The sequence below is a fragment of the Felis catus genome, chromosome D1, assembly GCF_018350175.1.
Source record: "Felis catus isolate Fca126 chromosome D1, F.catus_Fca126_mat1.0, whole genome shotgun sequence".
Classification (NCBI taxonomy): Eukaryota; Metazoa; Chordata; class Mammalia; order Carnivora; family Felidae; genus Felis; species Felis catus.
Genome location: NC_058377.1, coordinates 86,819,361 through 86,841,794, shown reverse-complemented (window position 1 = coordinate 86,841,794; position 22,434 = coordinate 86,819,361). Strand labels below are relative to the sequence as shown.

At 34.5% G+C, this 22,434-nt stretch overlaps 1 protein-coding gene across 5 annotated transcripts in view; it reads left to right on the top strand.

The window, feature by feature from the left end:
• Positions 1 to 22,434, top strand: part of CCDC73 (coiled-coil domain containing 73) — a 175,364-nt gene that overhangs the window by 84,807 nt on the left and 68,123 nt on the right. For 4 of the 5 annotated variants that reach the window (XM_045039107.1, XM_023239733.2, XM_045039109.1 and 1 more), the window contains 4 exons: positions 3,558 to 3,629; positions 5,731 to 5,766; positions 6,650 to 6,724; positions 21,808 to 21,846. In XM_045039107.1, the coding sequence (XP_044895042.1) occupies positions 3,558 to 3,629; positions 5,731 to 5,766; positions 6,650 to 6,724; positions 21,808 to 21,846 (222 nt within the window). The remainder of the gene's footprint in view (positions 1 to 3,557; positions 3,630 to 5,730; positions 5,767 to 6,649; positions 6,725 to 21,807; positions 21,847 to 22,434) is intronic. The other variant, XM_045039108.1, reaches the window with a different exon arrangement.

The following is a 22,434-nucleotide window of genomic DNA, read 5'->3' as shown; positions in this document are numbered from 1 at the left end:
CCATAAATTAATAATCTTAAAAATGCATTCGTCACTTAAATTATGTAGAAAGCAAAGTGTGGACTTGCAAACCAAAGTTATAATAAAACTAGCTTTTTAAATTGCCCGTGTATTTACCTTTACTGAGATCTTTATTTCTTCTTATGCCTTTGACTTACTGTCTCCTGTCCATCCTTTCCCATTCCTAAGGGAGAGGTTCCATTATTGAGGACTTAAATTATATAGAGAGATGTCAGCTTCAGAAATGTTTGGAACCCAGTATCTATAGGGGCTAATGAAATCCAGAAAACTTAATTGTTAGTAATCACCTTCTTATTTATCAGGAATGATAGATTTATCCCCACTGGATAAATCATGCCCTAAATAATGTATTTTATTCTGACAAAATTCTAAACTTTCTTTGGAATTTGCATGTCCTTTTTGAGCTAAAGCAGTAAGTAGTTAAATGGAGTTAGTTTTAGAGCTCTTCTCATCTTTAGAATAATGAAAACTTGCCCATATATTGTATAAGAGTAGAGTTACAGAGAAATTTAAGTTCCTTAAGCTTCTTCAGTAAACCCTTGAGGCATAGCTATCTAGATAAATTGTTGACTTTCCCAAGACAAAATAGTTACACCATCTTGATCTAAAGGGACACTATAGAAAGCAGAATGTGTATTTATAGTGGTAAAGTATGTAAAGTCGGGTAGCACTGAAGATAAAATAGTATTTGGGCTTAGTACTGCAAAGAATTGGGGCCACGGTTATTTCATTTATTTGTCTTGAACAGATCTTTATCTTCACCCATTGAGTTTCTTGACTGGAAAACAACAATGTTCAAAGACTGGCATAAAGTGTGATTCATCCGTTCTCTATTAGGTTTTGGACTATTCATTTTAATTCTTAACTTCTGGTTTTAGAGATATTATGTAAAGTTAGGTGGAGGTTTGCTGCTAATATCAGTAAGACATTTTGCCCACAAAGAGTGCCACTTCATAGAGATCTTAATTTGGTTTGATCGTGTCAAAGGTACCAGTAGTCAATATTCAAATATAGCTGTAATCTGATTACAAATAGAAAAATCCTCAGAGATCTTAAAAAAAAAAAATCAGGCAAGAATTTAATTTTGCAATTCTAGTTTACATACTAGATTCCTTTCTCCAATGCTAATGGGTGTGGTGACATAAAAGAGAAAATAATATGTCTCACTTGAGAATCCAAGGATAACAGTTGTAGGCTAAAACAGTAGGGAATATCTCTGGATTATTAGAGATATTCACTATCTGAGTAGTTCATTGACTCTGAGGAAGAGATTATGTGATGATGGCAGGATTAATGGTATGAGTAAAATGTTTGCAAGGTTTCTTTTAATATTTAGAGAAATTTCTCTTTGCAAGTTTGAGGATAAAATGGGAAGTTGGATACATGATTTTCCCTCAGAGCAGTATCATTGATTTGTCCACTTGATTTTTTTCCCCCTTCATTTTCTTAGCTAGTTCAGGAGAGTTTTTTCCCCAGTGGCCTTTCTGATTATAATAAATATCTACAAGTGTCTTTACCAAAAGGCTCACTCCTTCAGTGCTTGATGACTGAAGTGGGAACATTAAGCTGTTTTATCTGTAAGACTTGCAGTTCATTTTGTTTTTGTTGTAAGGCTTTTTGAACAGCTGGATTTGGAGATCTAGTGATGGGGCTATTTCCCATTCTAGTTTTGGTTGCGCATTAAATCTCCTATTTCCAGATTTAAGGCTGTTCACAAAAAAGTGAGGATAAAGCTAGAGGTCACATGTACTTCAGAATGTACTCCTCAATGAACTGTCCCTGAGGTCTTCAATAAATTCTTTCCTTGCTTGCGGGAGTGCTTTAGAGTGTAAATTATTTTCACAGAAAACTGGCCAACAGCCTCTGAAAGATTTTGTCCAACATCTACAGCTTGTCTAAACCTGTCTGGTTTCCTGTGCGGTTTGTGATTTCCTAAGCCATTCTTGGGATCTTCTCACTTTGCTTTTTCCATTCAATTTATTTTTTCATTTGAGAATATGAATCATAGGTACACATCTGGGAACTGGCAGTATTATTTTTAAAATTTAGCCTATAAGAATTAAAATATTTTTTTAATTTTAATTTTTTTTTTTTTTTTTTTTTAGTAATCTCTATACCCAGTGTGGGGCCCAAACTCACGACCCCAAGGCTGAAGAGCTACTCAGATAGTGAATATCTCTAATAATCCAGAGATACTCCCTACTGTTTTAGCCTACAACTGTTACCCTTGGATTCTCAAGTGAGACATATTATTTTCTCCTGTAGGTCACCACTCCCATTAGCATTGGAGAAAGGAATCTAGTATGTAAACAGAAGTCACATGTTCTTCTGACTAAGCCGGCCAGGTGCCCCAATAATTAAAATATTTTAAAGTAATTGCTAACTTTAGAAAAAATAAAAAGCTGTGTTAGATAGAAATGTAATTATGGTATATTACATGGCTGAGCACTGAATAAAAATTGCACAGTCATGATAGTATAATTATTGAAAAGTGAAGTCACAATTTTTAGTAACTGTTGGAAGAATAGAGGGAGCAGATGTTAGGTAATGGTTGTACAAGAAAGCTAAACTCCCACCTATCATAATAGGAAGTCAGTAGATAAAATTTTTAAGTAGATAAATCAACATATATTTAGAAACACGGAGTCAAATAACAGTAACATTTGAAGTGGTTCCCACTTTTAGATCTAATGGCTTTAAATTATGAGAATTATTCAATAACATAGAAAAAGAAAGTTTGAAGTCATCTTGAATCTAAAGGACAGAACACAACTTCTATCAAAAAAGGAGGCAGAAGGGGCGCCTGGGTGGCGCAGTCGGTTAAGCGTCCGACTTCAGCCAGGTCACGATCTCGCGGTCCGGGAGTTCGAGCCCCGCGTCGGGCTCTGGGCTGATGGCTCAGAGCCTGGAGCCTGTTTCCGATTCTGTGTCTCCCTCTCTCTCTGCCCCTCCCCCGTTCATGCTCTGTCTCTCTCTGTCCCAAAAATAAATAAAAAAAAACGTTGAAAAAAAAAGATTTAAAAAAAAAAAAAGGAGGGAGAGAAGGAAAAAAAAGAAATGGAATCATATATGTGTATTTTAAAAAAATGCCCTGTAGTAGTTTTGATTTTATAAAAAATTATTTTGGTGAAGTTAAAGAATTATGTCGTCATGTGAACATTTGTGCCTAGAAAATAAAATGGGTTTCTTTGGGAACTCTAAAGGATTATAGGCTAATTGTATGCTATTAATTTTAATAACTTTTGATGAAAGGTATTTTCTTGAAGAAAGCTTTGGAGTCAGCCATGTTTAGAGTTGTTTAAACAATTTTAAATCAATGTGTTTTATCATGAAAAGCAACTGGAAGCAAAATTATTGTATGCTGATTCCATGACAGGTAAAAAATCATAGACTTGGATTAAAGTTGCATTTCAAGAGCATATAATAATACATACAATAAATATGTTTAACTTTTATTTAAATTGTGAACTCAATTAAAAGTTAAAACTTTCAGTTGCTCAAATTTATGTTTTAACTTTTCATAATTTTTAAAATAGGAAACTCTTCAGAATCAAAAGGAAACATTAGCAAAGCAACACAAAGAAGCAATGGCAGCTTTCAAAAAGCAGGTAAAGGATAGACAAACACCAGTTTCAAATATTTCATCTCCTGTGCTCCCATATGAATATTATGCTAAGTTGTTCTGCATACTCACTGAAGACAAAAGAGTACTAATGGAAGCAGGAAATAAAGTCATTTTGAATCACAACCGACAATAAAGAGTAATGTAGTTAGAAAGAGCTAGTTAAGGAAACAAATTAGAAAACTGTTTTCTTTGGAGATATGTTTTCATCTGTCCTAAGTAAATTAGGTTAGTTTTTGTGTGCTCTTCTTCTTTCTCTCCATTCTTCCCTTTATCTTTGGTTAGAGTATCCTAGGATCTTACCTTTTTTGCTTTCTTCCTGTATCCAGGCCAGAAATAGAATGAAATGCACATAGAGCGATGTGAAAGATGAGCAGATGTGACTATTATGCACCGAAATCTCCATAAATACTATCAGCATCTAAGAAAGAGCAGAGAAAAACATATACATACATACGTACATACATATGTATGTACGTATGTACGTATGTAAAAGATTTTTAAAAAATGAATAGCAACTCCTTCAGTTGTTTTGAGTTTTATGGCTCTACTACTTCAAATGTGCTCATGGAAAATATTCTCAGGAAGTGTTTTTCCTTGTAGTCATTCTAGCATCACCATTTTCCCCCTTTTTCCTTCCCTCTCTTTTGTCTTTATTTAAGTGTGTGTGTGTTTAGAAAGAGAAATGCATAAAAAAGAAATACATCCTGTATAAAGTAAGTCACTAGTTGACCAAAGTTATTTGTAATTCACACTGTAGTGTGGTTTTGTTTAAACAGACGATAAACTTTCTTCCTTTTAGTCTGAGATGGCCTCACCAAAGTTATGGAAGTTCTTTTGAAGACTAGCCAAATATACCACATAGTATTCTCTAGGAGAAGGCAAGTTTGTGTCTCTCTTATTTATCACAGGGGACTTTGGACAAGATAAGAATATCCAGATATCTGAATGGTAGTTTAAAAGTGCTCTTGAGCTCTTTTTCTCCTATGTTTTTGTTTGTTTTTTCTCCTCTTCTCCCCTACCTACCACTCTCCATTTCTTGATTCTTGAATGAGCACTGTAAGGGATATGGAAAATGAGATGGAGAAATTCCAAGGAAAATTGTATTTCTTGACAGTCTTGCCTGGTATCCTTGTGTGCTTGGGATATTTACTTAGTTTTCTTTGTCGGGGCGCCTGGGTGGCGCAGTCGGTTAAGCTTCCGACTTCAGCCAGGTCACGATCTCGCGGTCCGTGGGTTCGAGCCCCGCGTCAGGCTCTGGGCTGATGGCTCAGAGCCTGGAGCCTGTTTCCGATTCTGTGTCTCCCTCTCTCTCTGACCTTCCCCCGTTCATGCTCTGTCTCTCTCTGTCCCAAAAATAAATAAACGTTGAAAAAAAATTAATTAGTTTTCTTTGTCATGTTGACTTTGGTTCCTCTGTTTTAGAATATCCCTATTTATTTATTAGACTGCTACATGCATCTTTTAAAAAATTTCAGGGGCGCCTGGGTGGCGCAGTCGGTTAAGCGTCCAACTTCAGCCAGGTCACGATCTCATGGTCTGTGAGTTTGAGCCCCGCGTCAGGCTCTGGGTTGATGGCTCAGAGCCTGGAGCCTGTTTCTGATTCTGTGTCTCCCTCTCTCTCTGCCCCTCTCCCATTCATGCTCTCTCTCTGTCCCAAAAATAAATAAACGTTGAAAAAAAAATTAAAAAAAAAAAAATTTCAGAAAATATGTCAATGCCAATTCAAATGATAGTCATTTCATAAAAGTGTGCCTTCAGAAAATGTTGCATGTCATTATTTTGAGTAGATGGCAAAATATTGAAACATCAAAGAAAAAAAAAACTTCTGGAAGGAAAAACTAAATTTTCAAGGGTGATTGGTGTCTCTAATCAATTTGATTAAATTGTTCATTTCTTTTGGTGACTGGCTTTTTGCCCCCTTTTATATATTTCATTATTTTCTCATGTGTGAAAGTAGCACATTCACGTTGTATTAAGTTCAAACAATATAGATGTGTAAAATATTTTTGTAGTCTCACTGACCAGTGTAAATCACTGTTAACTGTTTACTTACCTGTATTTTAATTTTTAAAATTGTTTATCAGTTGAAAATGAAGATGTGTGCCTTGGAAGAAGAAAAGGTACTTATTAATTTTTTAGTAATTTAAACCATAGTTAAATGCATTCATTATTAGTTGTGCACCATAATGAAAAACATTAATAATAGGCAAATGGAGAATGTTAATTGTTTGAAATCTTAGAAACAGAAAGACCCAAGGAACTCATGTTACCTGTTAGTTTACAGTTGATAATACTGAAACCTAGCAAGATTGAAGAACTTGCTGAAGCTCCCATTTTAAAGTGGCAAAGTTGAGACTAGAACCCATATCTCTTCAGCCTCCAAATTAATGCTCTTTATACTCTATTGCAGTGTTTCTGTTAACCATAGTTTTAGTGCTTTATCAATGTAATTACCTATTTAAAAAAAATTAAAATGATTTTCATCTGGACGCAGACCAGATGCAACTGGAAAAGAAGATACAACCCTGAGCAATCCTAGAAATTCACCTGGCATTAAGTATTTTCCCTACTTAATAGTTAATATATGTTTTTATTATATCAATGAACATACTATTTATAAACACCTTTTAAAAAATTCTCCTATATCTTTATAAGACAAGTATACTTGTATGTATCTTATTAATTAGGATATATTTATTCTAGCTATATGAATTAAATAATTATATAGTGTCCATAAATTCTCAGGAATGCTCTACTGATAAAATGATTTGTTACGACTTTTCATTTCATGATATTTGTCATCTTGTAAAGGCCTTATGGTAATTTCATGATATTTTGAAGTCATTAGAAATGTAAGTTTTGGTGCAGATCCAGGTTTAAAGCCTGCGAGGTGTTAGTTTTAAAGTAGAGGTTTTGGTTCTTGAGCTTTTGTATTTTACCCATTAATAATATTTCATTTACACTGGAAAATGCTGAAATATAGGTTTTTTTTTTTACTTAAAGGGAAAATATCAACTTGCTACAGAAATAAAAGAGAAAGAAATAGAAGGATTGAAAGAAACATTAAAAGCATTACAGGTAAAGTGAGCATTGCTTTAAAAAATAGTTTGGTATTTTAGCATTGTATTAGTAAAATGTCCACTAAACATGTATTTAGCAAAACAAAGCTGGTAAAAGTTTGTATACAATGGTAATTTTTTCCTGAAAGCCTTGAATTTCAAATTAGGATTTTTCCTCATCTTTTATTTTATAAAGAAATGTTAGGGGCACCTGGGTGGCTCATGGGTTGAGTGTCTAACTCTTGATTTCTGCTCAGGTCATGATCCCGGCCGGGGCTGTGGGATTGAGCCCATGTCAGGCTCCATGCAAAGTGTGGAGCCTGCTTAAGATATCTCTCTCTCTCTCTCTCTCTCTCTCTCTCTCTCTCTCTCTCTTTCTCTCTCTCTCTCTCTCTCTCTCTCTCTCTCTTTCTCTTTCTCTCTCTCCCCCCATCCCCAGTTGTGTTTGCTCTCTCTCAAATAAAAATGTAAAAAATGAAAAAGAAACATTAAAATAACTTCATTATTTCTTACTATAATATAATTAAATAGACGTGTGTTATTTTTAACACTCTGTAGATGAAAAAACCAAGTCAGGCCTATATATTAAAACTGATTACCTGTGGTCCTTAAAAGTTAAAATAAAATAGCATTAAGCAAGTCATCATTACTTTCTCAGTACTGTGCTTATTTTCTGCCAATACCGAGATGACAAAAACATCACATTTGCCTTTAGGTTGTTCACAGCCTCATACAGAATATAGATGATATCAACTGATGATAATCAACTCATCAATTATCAACTAATGATGATTCATTAAATATACTTATTGAAGGTGTACAGTGTGCCAAGCAGTGTTCTAAGCCCTGGAGATATAACAATGATAAAAAGGGACAAAAATTTTGCTTTTATGGAGTTTCCATTCTAGGGGGGAAGATAAGCAATAAAATGAGAGACAAGGAAAAACGAAGATTGTTGGGGGAGAAAATACCTGGTTTTGAAGTATCACCCTATAGGGCACTTGTACCCCAGTGTTTATAGCAGCACTCTCAACAATAGCCAAATTATGGAAAGAGCCTAAATGTCCATCAACTGATGAATGGATAAAGAAATTGTGTTGGGGCGCCTGGCTGGCGCAGTCGGTTAAGCGTCCGACTTCAGCCAGGTCACGATCTCGCGGTCCATGAGTTCGAGCCCCGCGTCGGGCTCTGGGCTGATGGCTCAGAGCCTGGAGCCTGTTTCCGATTCTGTGTCTCCCTCTCTCTCTGCCCCTCCCCCGTTCATGCTCTGTCTCTCTCTGTCCCAAAAATAAAATAAACGTTGAAAAAAAAATTTAAAGAAATTGTGGGTTATATACACAATGGAGTACTACGTGGCAATGAGAAAGAATGAAATATGGCCCTTTGTAGCAACGTGGATGGAACTGGAGAGTGTGATGCTAAGTGAAATAAGCCATACAGAGAAAGACAGATACTATATGGTTTCACTCTTATGTGGATCCTGAGAAACTTAACAGAAACCCATGGGGGAGGGGAAGGAAAAAAAAAAAAAAAGAGGTTAGAGTGGAAGAGAGCCAAAGCATAAGAGACTGTTAAAAACTGAGAACAAACTGAGGGTTGATGAGGGGTGGGAGGGAGGGGAGGGTGGGCGATGGTATTGAGGAGGGCACCTGTTGGGATGAGCACTGGGTGTTGTATGGAAACCAGTTTGACAATAAACTTCATATATTGAAAAAAAAAGAATCACCTTATAGATAACATTAATTACAAAGAGTAAAATATGTTTTTATGATGGAAGGATCCTGATGGTCACTACCTTAATCAGGTAATTCACACCATAGTGTGGATTTGTTTAAACATATGATACACTTTCTTTCTTTAGTTGATTAAGGTAGGACAAAGTTTCCCTTTTCTTCACATTCTCACAAACCTTGTTATCTCTTGTCTTTCTGATCATGCCATTCTAATAGGTGTAAGGTGATACCTCATTGGGTTTGACCTTGTATTTCCCTGATGAGTAGTGATGTTGAGTAACTTTTCATATATGTGTTGGCCATTTGTATGTAGTCTTCCTAGAAAAATCTTTCATGTCCTTAGCCTGTCTTTTAAGTTGGTTTTGTTTTGTTGCTGGGGAGTGTACAAGCTCCTGATACGTTGTGGATGTTAACCAGAGTCAGATACATGGTTTGCAAATGTTTCTCCCATTCTGTAGGTTGAGTTTTCAGTCTGTTGATTATTTCCTTTGATTGCAGAAGCTTTTTAGTTTCATGTAATTCCAGTAGTCTGTTTTTGCTTTTGTTGTTTGTGCTTTTGGTGTCATATTCAAAAAATCACTGCCGGGGTGCCTGGGTGGCTCAGTCGGTTGGGCGTCCGACTTCGGCTCAGGTCATGATCTCGCGGTCCGTGAGTTTGAGCCCCACATCGGGCTCTGGGCTGACAGCTCAGAGCCTGGAGCCTGTTTCGGATTCTGTGTCTCCCTCTCTCTCTGACCCTCCCCTGCTCATGCTCTGCCTCTCTCTGTCTCAAAAATAAATAAATGTTAAAAAAAAAAAATTTAAAAAAATCACTGCCTAGACTAATGCCAAGAAGTTCTTCTCCTGTGGTTTTTCTTCTGGTAGTTTTATGGTTTCAGGTCTTATGTTTAAGTCTTTAATCCATTTTGAGTTGATTTTTGTATATAGTATGAAATTTTGTATATGATGCAAGGTAAGGGTCTGATTTCCTTTTTCTGCATGTGGATATCCAGATTTTCCAGTACCATTTTTTGAAGAATATCTTTTCCCCATTATATATTCTTGGTACTCTTGTTGAAGATCAGTTAGCTGTAGTTGCATGGATTTCTATTCTCTCTATTCTGATCCATTAACCAGTATGTGTGTTTTTGTAGCAGTATCATACTGTTTGGATTACTGTAACTTTGAAATGGATTTTGAAATCAGGTAGCATGATGCCTCTAGCTTTGTTCATCTTGCTCAGGATTGCTTCAGCTATGATTTTCTGGTTTTAGGGCCTTTCGTGGTTTGTATGAATTTTAGGATTATTCTTTGTCTGTAGAAATCAACGTTGTGATTTTGATGGGGATTCCATTGAATTGGTAGATCATTTTGGGTAATAGGGACATTTTAAATATTAATTCTTCTATCCATGAACATAGGATGTTTTTCTTCTTATCTGTCTTTTTAAATTTCTTTCATCAATGTTTTATAATATTCGGTGTACAAAAATTTTACTTCTTTGGTTAAATTTATTCCTGAAAAAATTTTTAATTACTGTGAATGAGATAGTTTTCTTAATTTCCTTTTTGGATAGTTTGTTGTTTGTGTTAGAAATATGGCTGATTTTTGTATGTTGATTTTGTGTCCTACAACTTTACTGTATTCATTTATTCTAAGAGTGTTTTTGTTGAGTCTTTAGGGTTTTCTACATATCTGATCATGTCATCTTCAAATGAATAATTTCACTTCTTTCTGATTTGGATGCCTTTTATTTCTTTTTCTTGTCTAATTGCTCTAGCTAGGACTTCAGCACTGTTTTGAATAGAAGTAGTAAGAGTGAGCATCCATGCCTTATACTAAATTGATTATGATGTTTACTGTGGACTTTTTGTAGGCTTTTATTGTGTTTAGGTGTTACCTTGTGTACCTATTTTATTGAGAGTTTTTATCATGGATGGGTGTTAAATTTTGTCAAATGCATTTTCTATATCATATTGAGATGAACATGTGGATTTTTTTTTATTTTGTTAATGTGATATATCACATTGAATGACTTGCATATGCTGGACCATCTGGCAGCTCAGGGATAAATCCCACTTGGTCATGGTGTATGAAACTTTAACATGCTGTTATTTGGTTTGCTAGAATTTTATTGAAGATTTTTGCATCTGTGTTCTTCAGGTATATTGGCCTATAGTTTTCTTGTGTTGTCTTTGACTTTGTTATAAGAGTGATGTGGACCTCATAAAATGAGTTAGGAAGTGTTCCCTCCTTTTCTGTATTTTAGAAGAACTTAAGGAGGGTTGGTGTATTAATTCTTCAAATGTTTGGTAGAATTCATCCATGAAGCTATCTGGTTTGGGGATTTTCTTTCTTGGGAGATTTTTAATTACTGATTCAATTTCCTTCTTAGTTACCACTATATTTACGCTTTCTGTTTCCTCTTTCTTCAGTTTTGTTAGACTGTGTGTTTCTAAGAATTTATCCATTTCTTCTAGGTTATCCAGTTTGTTGATGTGTGGTTGTTTCTTTTTATTTATGAGTCATCCATTGTGATGTCTCCTTCCATTTCTGATTTTATTGATTTGGATCTTCTCTCTTTTTGTTTAATTTATCCTTCCAAAAGAATAACTCTTAGTTTGGTGATTTTTTTTCTGATTGTTTTTCTATTTATTATTTATTTCTGTTCTAATATGTATTATTTTCTTTTGCTGGTTTTGGGGTTCTTGCTTTTTCTAGTTCTTTGAGATGTAAAATTAGATTGTTTATTTGAAATATTTCTTTTTTCAAGGTAGGCATTTATATTATAAAAACAACCATTAGTACTGCTTTTGCTGCATCCCATAAGTTTTGGTATGTTGTGTTATTGTTTTTGTGTATCTTAAGATACTTTTTAAATTCTCTTTTTTTTTTTTTTGACATGATTGTTCAAGAGTGTTTAGTTTCCACATAGTTGTCAATTTTCTGTTTGCTTACTGTTGTTGATTCTTGTTTCATTCCACTGTGGGTAGAAAAGATATTTGGTATGATTTTGATCTTCTTAAATTTGTTAAGACTTGTTTTGTGACCCAACATGATCTATCCTGAGAATGTTTCATGTGTACTTGAGAAGAATGTATATTCTGCTGTAGGGTGAAAAGTTCTGTGTATATCTGTTAGGTCCATTTGACCCATAGTGAGGTTTAAGTCAACTGTTGCATGATAGATTTTCTGTCTGGATGTTCTGTACATTATTGTAAGTGAGGTAGTAAAGTCTCCTACTATTATTGTATTTCTGTCAATTTCTTCCTTCAGGTCTGTTGATATTTGCTTTATGTATTTAGGTGCTCTGATGTTGAGTGCACATATAATCGTTACAGCTTCTTGTTGAATTGACTGACGATTTAGCATTATATAATGACCTTTGTTTGTCTCCAGAGACAGTTTTTGACTTCAAGTCTATTTTGTATGATGTAAATATAGCCACCCCTGCTTTATTTTTGGTTTCTGTCTGGTATCTCTTTCATCTCTGTACTGTCAGCTTATTAGTGTCCTTAAATCTAAAGTGAGTCTCTTGTAAGTAGTATAGTAGTCCCCCTTTATCTATGGAGGGTATGTTTCTAGACCCCCAGTGGAGTCCTGAAACCATGGAGAGTACTGAACCCTAAATATACTATGTTCTTTTTCTACACATAAATACCTATAATCAAGTAAATTAGGTACAGTAAGAGATTACCAAAAATAACTAATAATATAAAATAATTATAATAATATAAATGTTATGTGAATATGATTTCTTTCTTTCCCTTTTTTTTCCTCTCTCAAAATGTCTTCTTGTACTAAACTCACTTTTCTTGTGATGATGTGAGATGATAAAATGCCTATGGGATGAGATGAAGTGAGGTGAATGATGTGGGAATCAGTGACATAGTGTTGGGCTCCTATTAACCTTCTGATGACACATCAGAAGGGAATCGTCTGCTCCCAACTGCATTTGACTGTGGGTAATTGAAACCATGGGAAGTGAAATCACAGATAAGTGGGGACTGCCATATATCACTTGATCATGTTCATTTTTTGAAACCATTCAATCACTCTATGTCTTTTGGTTGGAAAGTTTAATCCATTGACATTTAAAGTAATTATTGCTAGGTGTAGAATTACTGATGTCATTTTATAAATTGTTTTCTGTCTGTTTTGTAGTTGTTTTGTGTATCTCTTCTTCTCGTCTTCCTTTGTTATGTGATGTTTCTGTAGTGATTTTGATTTTTTTCTCTTTATCTTTTGTCTATATATTGTAGGTTTTTATTCTTATGCTTATATGAAGACTTACATAAAATATTTTGTAGTTATAGTTGCTTTAAGTTGATAACAACTTTAATTGCATATGAAAACACTACACTTTGACTACCCCTGAACTTTGTGTTCTTATAGACTAGGGTTTGCTTCTTTTTATATTGTGTATTCATGAACAAATTTCAATTTTTGTAACTTTTATATAAGGGTTTTATAAGTACATATAATTTATGTACTAACATATCAGTCTTCAATTATTCTGTATTTGTCTATATGTTTACCTTTACAAATGAGAATTATTCTTCCATATGCTTTTGCATTGCTGCTTGGCATGTTTTTGTTTCAATTTGAAGAACTTCCTTAAGTATTTTTTTTATAAGGCAGGTCAAGTGGTAACTGATTCCTTAGTCTGTTTGGGAAAGACTTTATCTTTCCTTCAGTTTTTAAATGATAGTTTAAAAACTAGGTATAGTTTTCTTGCTAGGTATAATATTCTTCGTTGGCAGATTTTTGTTTTGGTACTTAGAATATATCCTCCCACTCTCTCCTGGCCTGTAAGGTTTCTGCTGAGAAGTCTATAGATAATCTTATTGGAGTTGCCTTAAATGTGACAAGTTGCTTTTCTCTTGCTACTGTCAGAATTCTCTCTTTGACCTAGACAACATGATTATAATGTGTCTTATTGTATTCTTCTTTGGGTTCATTGTATATAGTCCTCTGAGTCTCATGAATCAGGATCCATTTCCCTCCCAAGATTTGGGAAGTTTTCAGCCATTTTTTTTAATGTTCTTATTTATTTTTGAGACAGAGACAGAGCATGAACGGGGGAGGGTCAGAGAGAGGGAGACACAGAATCTGAAGCAGGCTCCAGGCTCTGAGCTGTCAGCACAGAGCCTGATGCGGGACTCGAGCTCACAGATCGTGAGATCATGACCTGAGCCGAAGTCGGAAGCTCAACCAACAGCACCCAGGTGCCCAGCCATTATTTCTTTATATAAGCTTTCTGCCCCTTTCTCTTTTCTCCTTCTGGGACTCCAGTAATGTTTATATTGATTCCTTTGATGCTGTTTCGTAAATTTTGTTGGCTTTCTTCACCCTCTTTCAATTGGTTTTCTTCTCTGATTGAATAATTTCAAATGATGTCTTCAAGTTCAATGGTTCTTTCTTCTATTTGATTCAATGTGCCCTTGAAGCTCTCTGTTGCATTTTTTTTTTTTCATTTCATTAATTGCATTTTCCATCTCTACAATTTTTTTAGTTCTTTTAAAAATGATTTCTGTGTCTATTGAACTTCGTTTTATACATATATTTTCCTGATTTTGTGGAATTTTCTATCTATAGATTTTAAGTAAATTATTTTTTCCTATTAATGACTTATTACATGATCCTGTGGTAAGACACTTTGTCTTTCTGAGCCTCAATTTTCCTTCAGGTAAAATGAAGAAATTAAAATACATCAGAATTTCTCAAATCAGTTCGCTTCATGAACCAGTAGCATATCTACATTATTTACTCTGGATGTCAGGAATAAGGAATTTTGGGAGAGGTATTCATTCATCCACCCAAAAGAGACATGAATAAGAGAGCATAGATAGAAGGTGGTAAAAGTTGGGTTGGGAGTAATGACCTGTCACGTTTTCAGGTCTATAGCTCTATGATGTCATGTTATTTCACTAAATTTTAAACTTACTGAATTTTATAAATTAGGATAGTAATTATTCATACAGAACTGAGGGCATATTTAACACATAATGTATTATTTGTACTATTGGAAACACAATTTTATTAGGCCTTACCTAACCACAGTGACAAAAGGGAATTAAATTATAGTAGTGTGTACATTTATCCATAAGTAAGGATTTCTTAGACATTTGGGTACTTTTGTAGTTTGGAGAGTCATAAACTTACAGAGGTGTTGAAAATACAATACAGAGAACTTTTTTTTTAATTATTTAAGAGTATTTTGCCAATCTAATACCCTTTTGCCCCCAAAACTGTAGTTTATCTGTCCTACAATCAAGGACATTCTTTTAAAAAACCCTGACAACATCATCAAAATGAGCAAGTTAACATTAACACATAACTATAATCTCTCAGGCCCCAGTAAGGTTTTACTAGTTGTCCTAATAATGTGTTTTATAGCAAAAAGATCTAGTTTAGAATCTTGTGTTGCATTTATTTGTCATACCTCTTTAATCTCTTCTATCTAGACTAGTTCCTCAGTATTTGTGTGATTTTTATGACTTTGATACTCTTGAAGATTAAAGACCAGTTGTTTTGTAGAGTGTCCCTCCATTTCTGTTTATAATGATGTTTCCTCATGATTAGATCAGTTATATATCTTTGGTGGTAATATACAAAGAAATGTTTTGTTCTTATAATTGAATCCTATCAGTTCATAATTTTAATTTCCCTATTGATGATGTTAACTTTATTTGTTTAAGGTAGTATCTAACAAATTTCCTCACTGGAAAGGTACTCTTTTCCTCTTTGTAATCAGTATTTCATAGGGAGGTACTTTGAAATTATGTAAATATTCTCTTTCTCACCAAACTTTTAATATATTCATTTATTTATATCAGTATAGACTCATAGTTTTTATTTTATTTAGTGGATTAAAATCTATGACTGTCATTTATTTCGTTGCTCAAATTACCCTTGATTTGGCCACTGGGAGTCTATAAAGCTGATTACTGAGTCTTTTGGATATGCCTTCATTCTTTCAGCATTTTCCTGCTTTTAGATAAAAACAAATATGCCAGGATCATTTTATAATTTATCTGACCTCACACTGGAATAGGCCATTTTTCCATTTTCTATGTTGCCATGGTTCCTTTTAGTGGAAAATAATATGTAGAAGCAAAGATCTGGGCACTATTACACTTGTTACTATTGATATGTCACTGCTTTCAGATTTTCTTGGTGGACAGAGATCTACGTATGTATTTACATACACATAGATATCATTTATATTTGTGTTTATTTATAACTTATAATGTTTATTTCTCTAACAACCTAGGTATATAAAAAAACATGAATTCACATTATCTCCAATTTTAATACAAAACCACAAGGTTAATTTTCATTTATTTTCTCCCTGTATGTGTACATTTATTTCCTCTTACAGTGAGAAATATGACATTCTTTATCCTTAACATATTTATTTGTTCAATAAACTACCCTGTGTAAACCAGTTTACCATTTTGCCGTGCCTTCCTTCCTAAATGAATGCCTTCTTTTCCCTACTTGGACTCTGACCCCTTGAGCTGGGTTGCCCTTTTTCAGTGTTGCCCTCCTCACCCTCCTCAGCTTTTTAAATTTTATTTTATTTTCATTCCAGCTTAGTTAACATAAAGTGTTATATTAGTTTCAGGGGTATAATATTGTTATTCAACCATCCTGTACATCACTCAGTGCTCTTTACAACAAGTGAACTTCTTAATCCCCATCACCTTTTTTGCCCATCTCTCCCTGCCCCCCACCCCCACCCCCGCATTTCCTCTCTGATAACCATCAGTTCTCTATAGTTAAGAGTCTGTTTCTTGGTTTCTTTCTCTCTCTGTCTCTCTTTTGCCTTTGCTTATTTGTTTTGTTTATTAAATTCCACATGATTGAAATCATATAGTATTTGTCTTCCTCTGACTGACTCATTTTGCTTAGCATTATACTCTAGCTCCATCCATGCCATTGCAAACAGCAAGATTTCATTTTTTTTTTATGGTTGAATTATATCCCACTTACACATATATACAACACTTGGGTTGCTTTCATATCTTGGCTATTATATGTATCCTTTTGAATTAGTGTTTTTGTATTTTTTGGGTAAATACCCAGTAGTGTGATTGCTGGATCAAATAGTAGTTCTGTTTTTAACTTTTGAGGAACCTCCATACTATTTTCCACAGTGACCGCACCAGTTTGCATTACCACCAATAGCGCATGAGTGTTCCTTTTTCGTCACATCCTCCCCAGCACTTGGTGTTTCTTGTGTTTTTGATTTTAGCCATTCTGACAGGTGTGAGTTGATATCTCATTGTAATTTTGATTTGCATTTTCCTTATGATGAGTGATGGTGAGCATCTTTTCACGTGTCTGTTGGCCATCTAAATATCCTCCTTGGAGAAATGTCTGTTCATGTCTTCTTTCCATTTTTAAATTGGATTATTTGGTTTTTGGGTGTTTTATAAGTTCTTTTTATGTTTTGGATACTCACCCTTTATCAGATATGTCATTTGCAAATATCTTCTCCCATTCTGTAGGTTGCCTTTTAGTTTTGTTGATTGTTTCCTTTGCTGTGCAGAAACTTTTTATTTTGATGTAGTTCTAACAGTTTGTTTTTGCTTTTGTTTCACTTGTCTCAGGAGACATATCTGGAAAAATGTTGCTATAGTTGATGTCAGAGACATTACTGCCTGTGGTCTCTTCTAGGATTTTTATGGCTTTAGGTCTCACATTTAAGTCTTTAATCCATTTTGAGTTTATTTTTGTATATTGGTGTAAAAAAGTGGTCCAGTTTTCTCAACACTGTTTGTTGAGGAGACTGTCCTTTTTCCATTGGGTATTCTTTCCTGCTTTGTTGAAGATTAATTGACCATGTAATTGTGGGTTTATTTCTGTGTTTTCTGTTATGTTTTTCTGATGTATGTGTCTGTTTTTATGCCAGTACCATACTGCTTTGATTACTACAGCTGTGTAATATAACTTGAAGTCCAGAATTGTGATACTCCCAGCTTTGCTCTTCTTTTTCAAAATTGCTTTGGCTATCAGGGTCTTTTGTGGTTCAATATAAATTTTAGAATTGTTCTACTTCTGTGAAAAATGATTATGTTATTTTGATAGGGTGGCATTAAATGTGTAGGTTGCTTTGGGTAGTATAGGCATTTTAACAATATTTGTTTTTCCAATTCATAATCGTGGAATGTCTTTCTGTTTGTTTGTGTCATCTTGAATTCATTTATCAGTTCTAGTAGTTTTTTGGCGGAGTGTTTTGGGTTTTCTTTTATTTCTTTTTTTTTTTTCTTCAGTAATCTCTGCACCCAACATGGGGCTCGAACTTGTGACCCCGAGATCAAGAGTCGCATGGTCTTTGGACTGAGTCAGCCAGGTGCCCTTAGGGCTTTCTGTATATAGTATCATGTCATCTACAAATCGTACCCTACTCAGCTTCTGATTCCTCACAATAGATTTCCCTCAGTTGGGATTGTCTTCCCCATTCAGGCCTGATACCGTGTTCTGGAATGCTGCTACTACGACCTGTTCACCCCTTTCCCATGGATACCTACTTTGCCCTACTCTACCCCATTGACTTAGGACTGAATTGTTCAGGAAAAGGGGAAAGGTTAAATACTTTTTAACATAGTTTTGAGGGACTTTATTCCCAAGTAACATAAAGCCAGTTAATGGAAAATTAATGGGAAAATAAGGTGTGCTGTAAAGAAAGGTACTTTACAGTCAGTTTTTCATGATATTTTCTATAAAGTAAGGGATAACTATAAGAGCAAAACATTTGTACTCTGTCTTTGAAATTGGCTTCTGTAGTTAATAATTAGTGTCAGTATAATTCCTGTATTAGAAAAGTGTCTGTATCTGATACTATAATCCAGTTCAGTGTGATTATTTTTAATGTTTATTTATTCTTGAGAGAGAGAGAGACAGAGCACAAGTGGGGGAAGGGCAGAGAGAGGGGGAGACAGAATCTGAAGCAGGCTCCAGGCTCCGAGCTGTCAGCACAGACAGAGCCTGATGCGGGGCTCGAACTTGCAAACCGTGAGATCATGACCTGGGCTGAGGTTGGATGCTTAACTGGCTGAGCCACCCAGGCGCCCCCAATTCAGTGTAATTTTAACATGAAAAAAATTCATATATATATGTAGCCTGCATAAAAAGATTTCATGTCAGCCTAATTATATTGCTTTCAAATTCTACTTATGTTTCATTGGAACACAACTATGTGGTAGCTTTTTAAGGTGGAAAGTGCTCTAGAGATGTTGATAAAATAGAGCTATGAATCATGATTCAGAAAGAATTAATGTTTGAAGAATAGTGACCAGAAAGAATTTTGTAAATTTGCTCTAGATGTATGGCTTTTATCTTTAGCAGATGGTAGCTGTGTTAGGGTTCTTCAGTGAAACAAAGCCAATAGCATATATATATATTGGGAGAAATTTATTATGAGGAATTGAGTCACCCAATTATGGAAGCAGAGAAGTGCAATAGTCTAATGATTCCATTGCTTCAAATGCTGATCTCATCCAGAAACACCCTCACAGATACACTCAGAAATAGTCTTTTGTTTCAGTTAAGTTGCCATATAAAATTATCACATTAGCAGATACGAAATTCAGGGTTAGAGTGAAAGTGTTTCTCTCTTATCTTTCCAGATGATTTCTATCCTTTTACTTTTCTTTTGTCGGAATGCCTTAAAAAATACTCTGATCTCATCCCATCTCATGTCTTTCAAATGGGACGTATGTTCAAGACTTTCAAATATGTATCTCCAGCCTAGATTGACATGAAACATGGTATGTTCATGATTAAAAAAAACATGATTTTTTTGTTTTAGAAAATATTCCCCTACCAGGGTGCCTGGGTGGCTCAGTCAGTTAAACATCCAGCTTCGGCTCAGGTCATGATCTCCCTGTCTGTGAGTTCAAGCCCCATATCAGGTTCTGTGCTGACAGCTCAGAGCCTGGAGCCTGCTTTGGATTTTGTGTCTCCTCTCCCTCTGCCCCTCCCCTGCTCCCACTCTCTCTCTATCAAAAATAAACATTTAAAAATAAATAAATAAATGATAGAAAATATTCCACTCCTAAAAACTAACTTCTTTGTCTTTTCTTTCCTTAGTAATTATGTCTCCTTTTTTTTTAATTTTTTTATTTTTATTTTTTTTACTTTTTATGTTTGAGAGAGACAGAGACAGAATACAAGTGGGTTAGGGGCAGAGAGAGAGGGAGACACAGAATCGAAGTGGGCTACAGGCTCCGAGCTGTCAGCACAGAGGCCGACTCAGGGCTCGAACTCACGAGCTGTGAGATCATAACCTGAGCCGAAGTTGGATGCTCAACCGACTGAGCCACCCAGGCGCCCCTTATGACTCCTTTTTTTTTCCTGTTGCAGATTTGTCAACATTTCCCTCAGATTATACCCAGTTCTGGTGACTTCTTACTACATCCATTATTAAAACCCTAGTCCTCTTTCACTGTCTTCTTTCATCTGGATTATCACAGTGGCTTATTAACTGGTTTTCCTGCTTCCGCTTTTGTTCCCTGTTAGTGTTAACATAACACTCAGAGTGATCCTTTAAAAAAGTAAGTCAGGCTATGTTATACTTGTGCTTAGAACTTTTCAATGTCTTCCTGTCTCATTTAATATAAAAACCTAAGTCTATATCCTGCATTACAAGACCTACAAAGAATTGGCCCTCTCCCCACTCCTACTTTTCTCTGAACTCCTCTATTGCTGTTCTTCTCTTTGCTTATTCACTTCCAGCTACACTTTCTTGTGGTTTGAACACACCAGATGTTTTCCCCACCTTAGGGCCTTTGCACTTGCTGAAATACTCTTCCTCATTCCTGTCAAATCTGGACTCAAAAGATGTCAGCCTAGAAAGAATTTTCTTGCGGATCTCATGTAATCTCTTTCCTTGATTTATTATTTTTCTTTACTGCTTATCAATATTTAATAGACCTTATATTTTAACTTATTTATATTGCTTATTTTCTACAATATCCAGTATTTAAGCTGGATGAGATTTTTTTGGGGGTTCAGTATTATATCCCCTGTGTGTACATTAATTATTTACTTATAGTATGCATTCAATATTTGTTGAAGAAATAAATCACACATAACCTCTTCCAAAAAAAAATAAATAAATAAAATTATCAGCTTATTCAAGGCAGCATGCTAAAAAATTGATTTCATAGGAAATGTGAAGTAATTTATTTTTGCTTAAAATTTAACAAATATAAACAGAGTTTAAGAAAATGAGTACCTCATACACAGCTGGTTGGAATTTAGCTTGGTCAGACATTCTAGAGGACTATGTAAGAATTGTTAAAAGTCTATAAAAAGGAACAAATATTAGGAATTCTGCTTATTGGAATTTATTGTGCTAAAATACATAACTACAGTTCTTAGTACAAGCATGTTTATCTTATAGTAGTGTCATAAAACTGTAAACTGGGTAAACCTACAAAAATGAGAGTGATTTGGTAAAGTGGAATACTATGTAACCATTAAAAAGTTGTGTTGTAGATTAATTCATCATACAAAGTTGTTTGTTATATATTAGGAAAAAATAGGCTACAAAATAGTTCATATATTGTTATTCCACTCCCCACTCACCCTCTTTTAAGGTGTAAATGCATAGCAAAATAACTGAAGTACTAAAGTATTAATTATTGTTATTTCTGGTTTCTGAGATGATTTTTTTTAAAACAGCTTTTTCCCTATGCTTTTCCATTTTATCAGATTTTCAACAAAGATCTGATACTAAAAAGCAAACTCTCCTAGAAATGCTGTTGCTATCCTGCTTGCTTTATTTTTCTTCATAGTTGTCACTCTCTAACTTCTGTACTTTTTACTTATATTTTATTGACTATCTCACCATTACCCCCACTAGACAAATTCTAAAGGATAGGGACAGCACGCTGTATCCCAGAGTGCTAGGAAAGTGGCTTGTATATAGTAAGTGCTCCATAAATATGTGTTGAATAATTAATGAATGTATTGGTTTTGTTTTAAGGAAGAAAGCTATGGTAAATATCATCTTGAAAAAAATGTCCTAAGAAAAAAATACTGCATGGGAAATGAATACCACATTTTATAGCATACGGTTTTATTTATTTTATTTTTTTTAAGTTTACTTATTTATTTTGAGAGAGAGAGAGTGATGTATGAGTCGGGGAGGGACAGAGGGAGAGAGAGAATTCCAAGCAGGCTCTGCACTGTCAGTGTAGAGCCTGTCACGGGGCTTGATCTCACCAACTGTGAGAATCATGACCTAAGGCAAAATCAAGAGTCAGACACTTAACTGACTGAGCCACCTAGGCACCCAATGGCATACAATTTTAATTTCAGGCAGAATTTATAATAGATAAAGATTTATAATGAATTTTCTCTTTGTTTTTTCAAGGTTTCTAAATATTCTTTACAGAAGAAAGTAAGTGAAATGGTAAGGAAATTATAGAATATACACCCACTCTCCAGATTAGCACATCATATGTGTTGTATTTTTGTATAAATATGGCATTTATAGTAAAAAATAGTATTTGCAATTGGATATTAATATCCCATTTAAAGAACTGAATTACAATTTCAAATATAGCTTAAATTAATGTATTTCACAAATTTATTTCCAGATTACATAAATTGTTTATATATTATAAAATAAATTTAACCCAGTCCCAGATTACTGATAGAGGTCTTATTTCAATATCAAACAACAAAGAAATAAGAATAACAAAACCTCTTATTTTATTATTTTTTCTAGATATTTATACAAACGTAATTATTAACGATTGCCTGAAAAAATAATATGAAGTAACATTTGAATACAACACTTGGGCTATGGTACTCATTCTTTCCTCTTCAACAAGTGTTTTTCACATATTTCTCTTCTATATATTAAAAATTCATATTTGTATTTTTACAGCATAGTATTTTATGGAATATTTAGTTGATACTCTCTCTATCCCTCTTTGATTCAGAAGGACTTTTTTTCCTGTATTTTTGATTAAGCAAAATTCTCCCATATCCACTG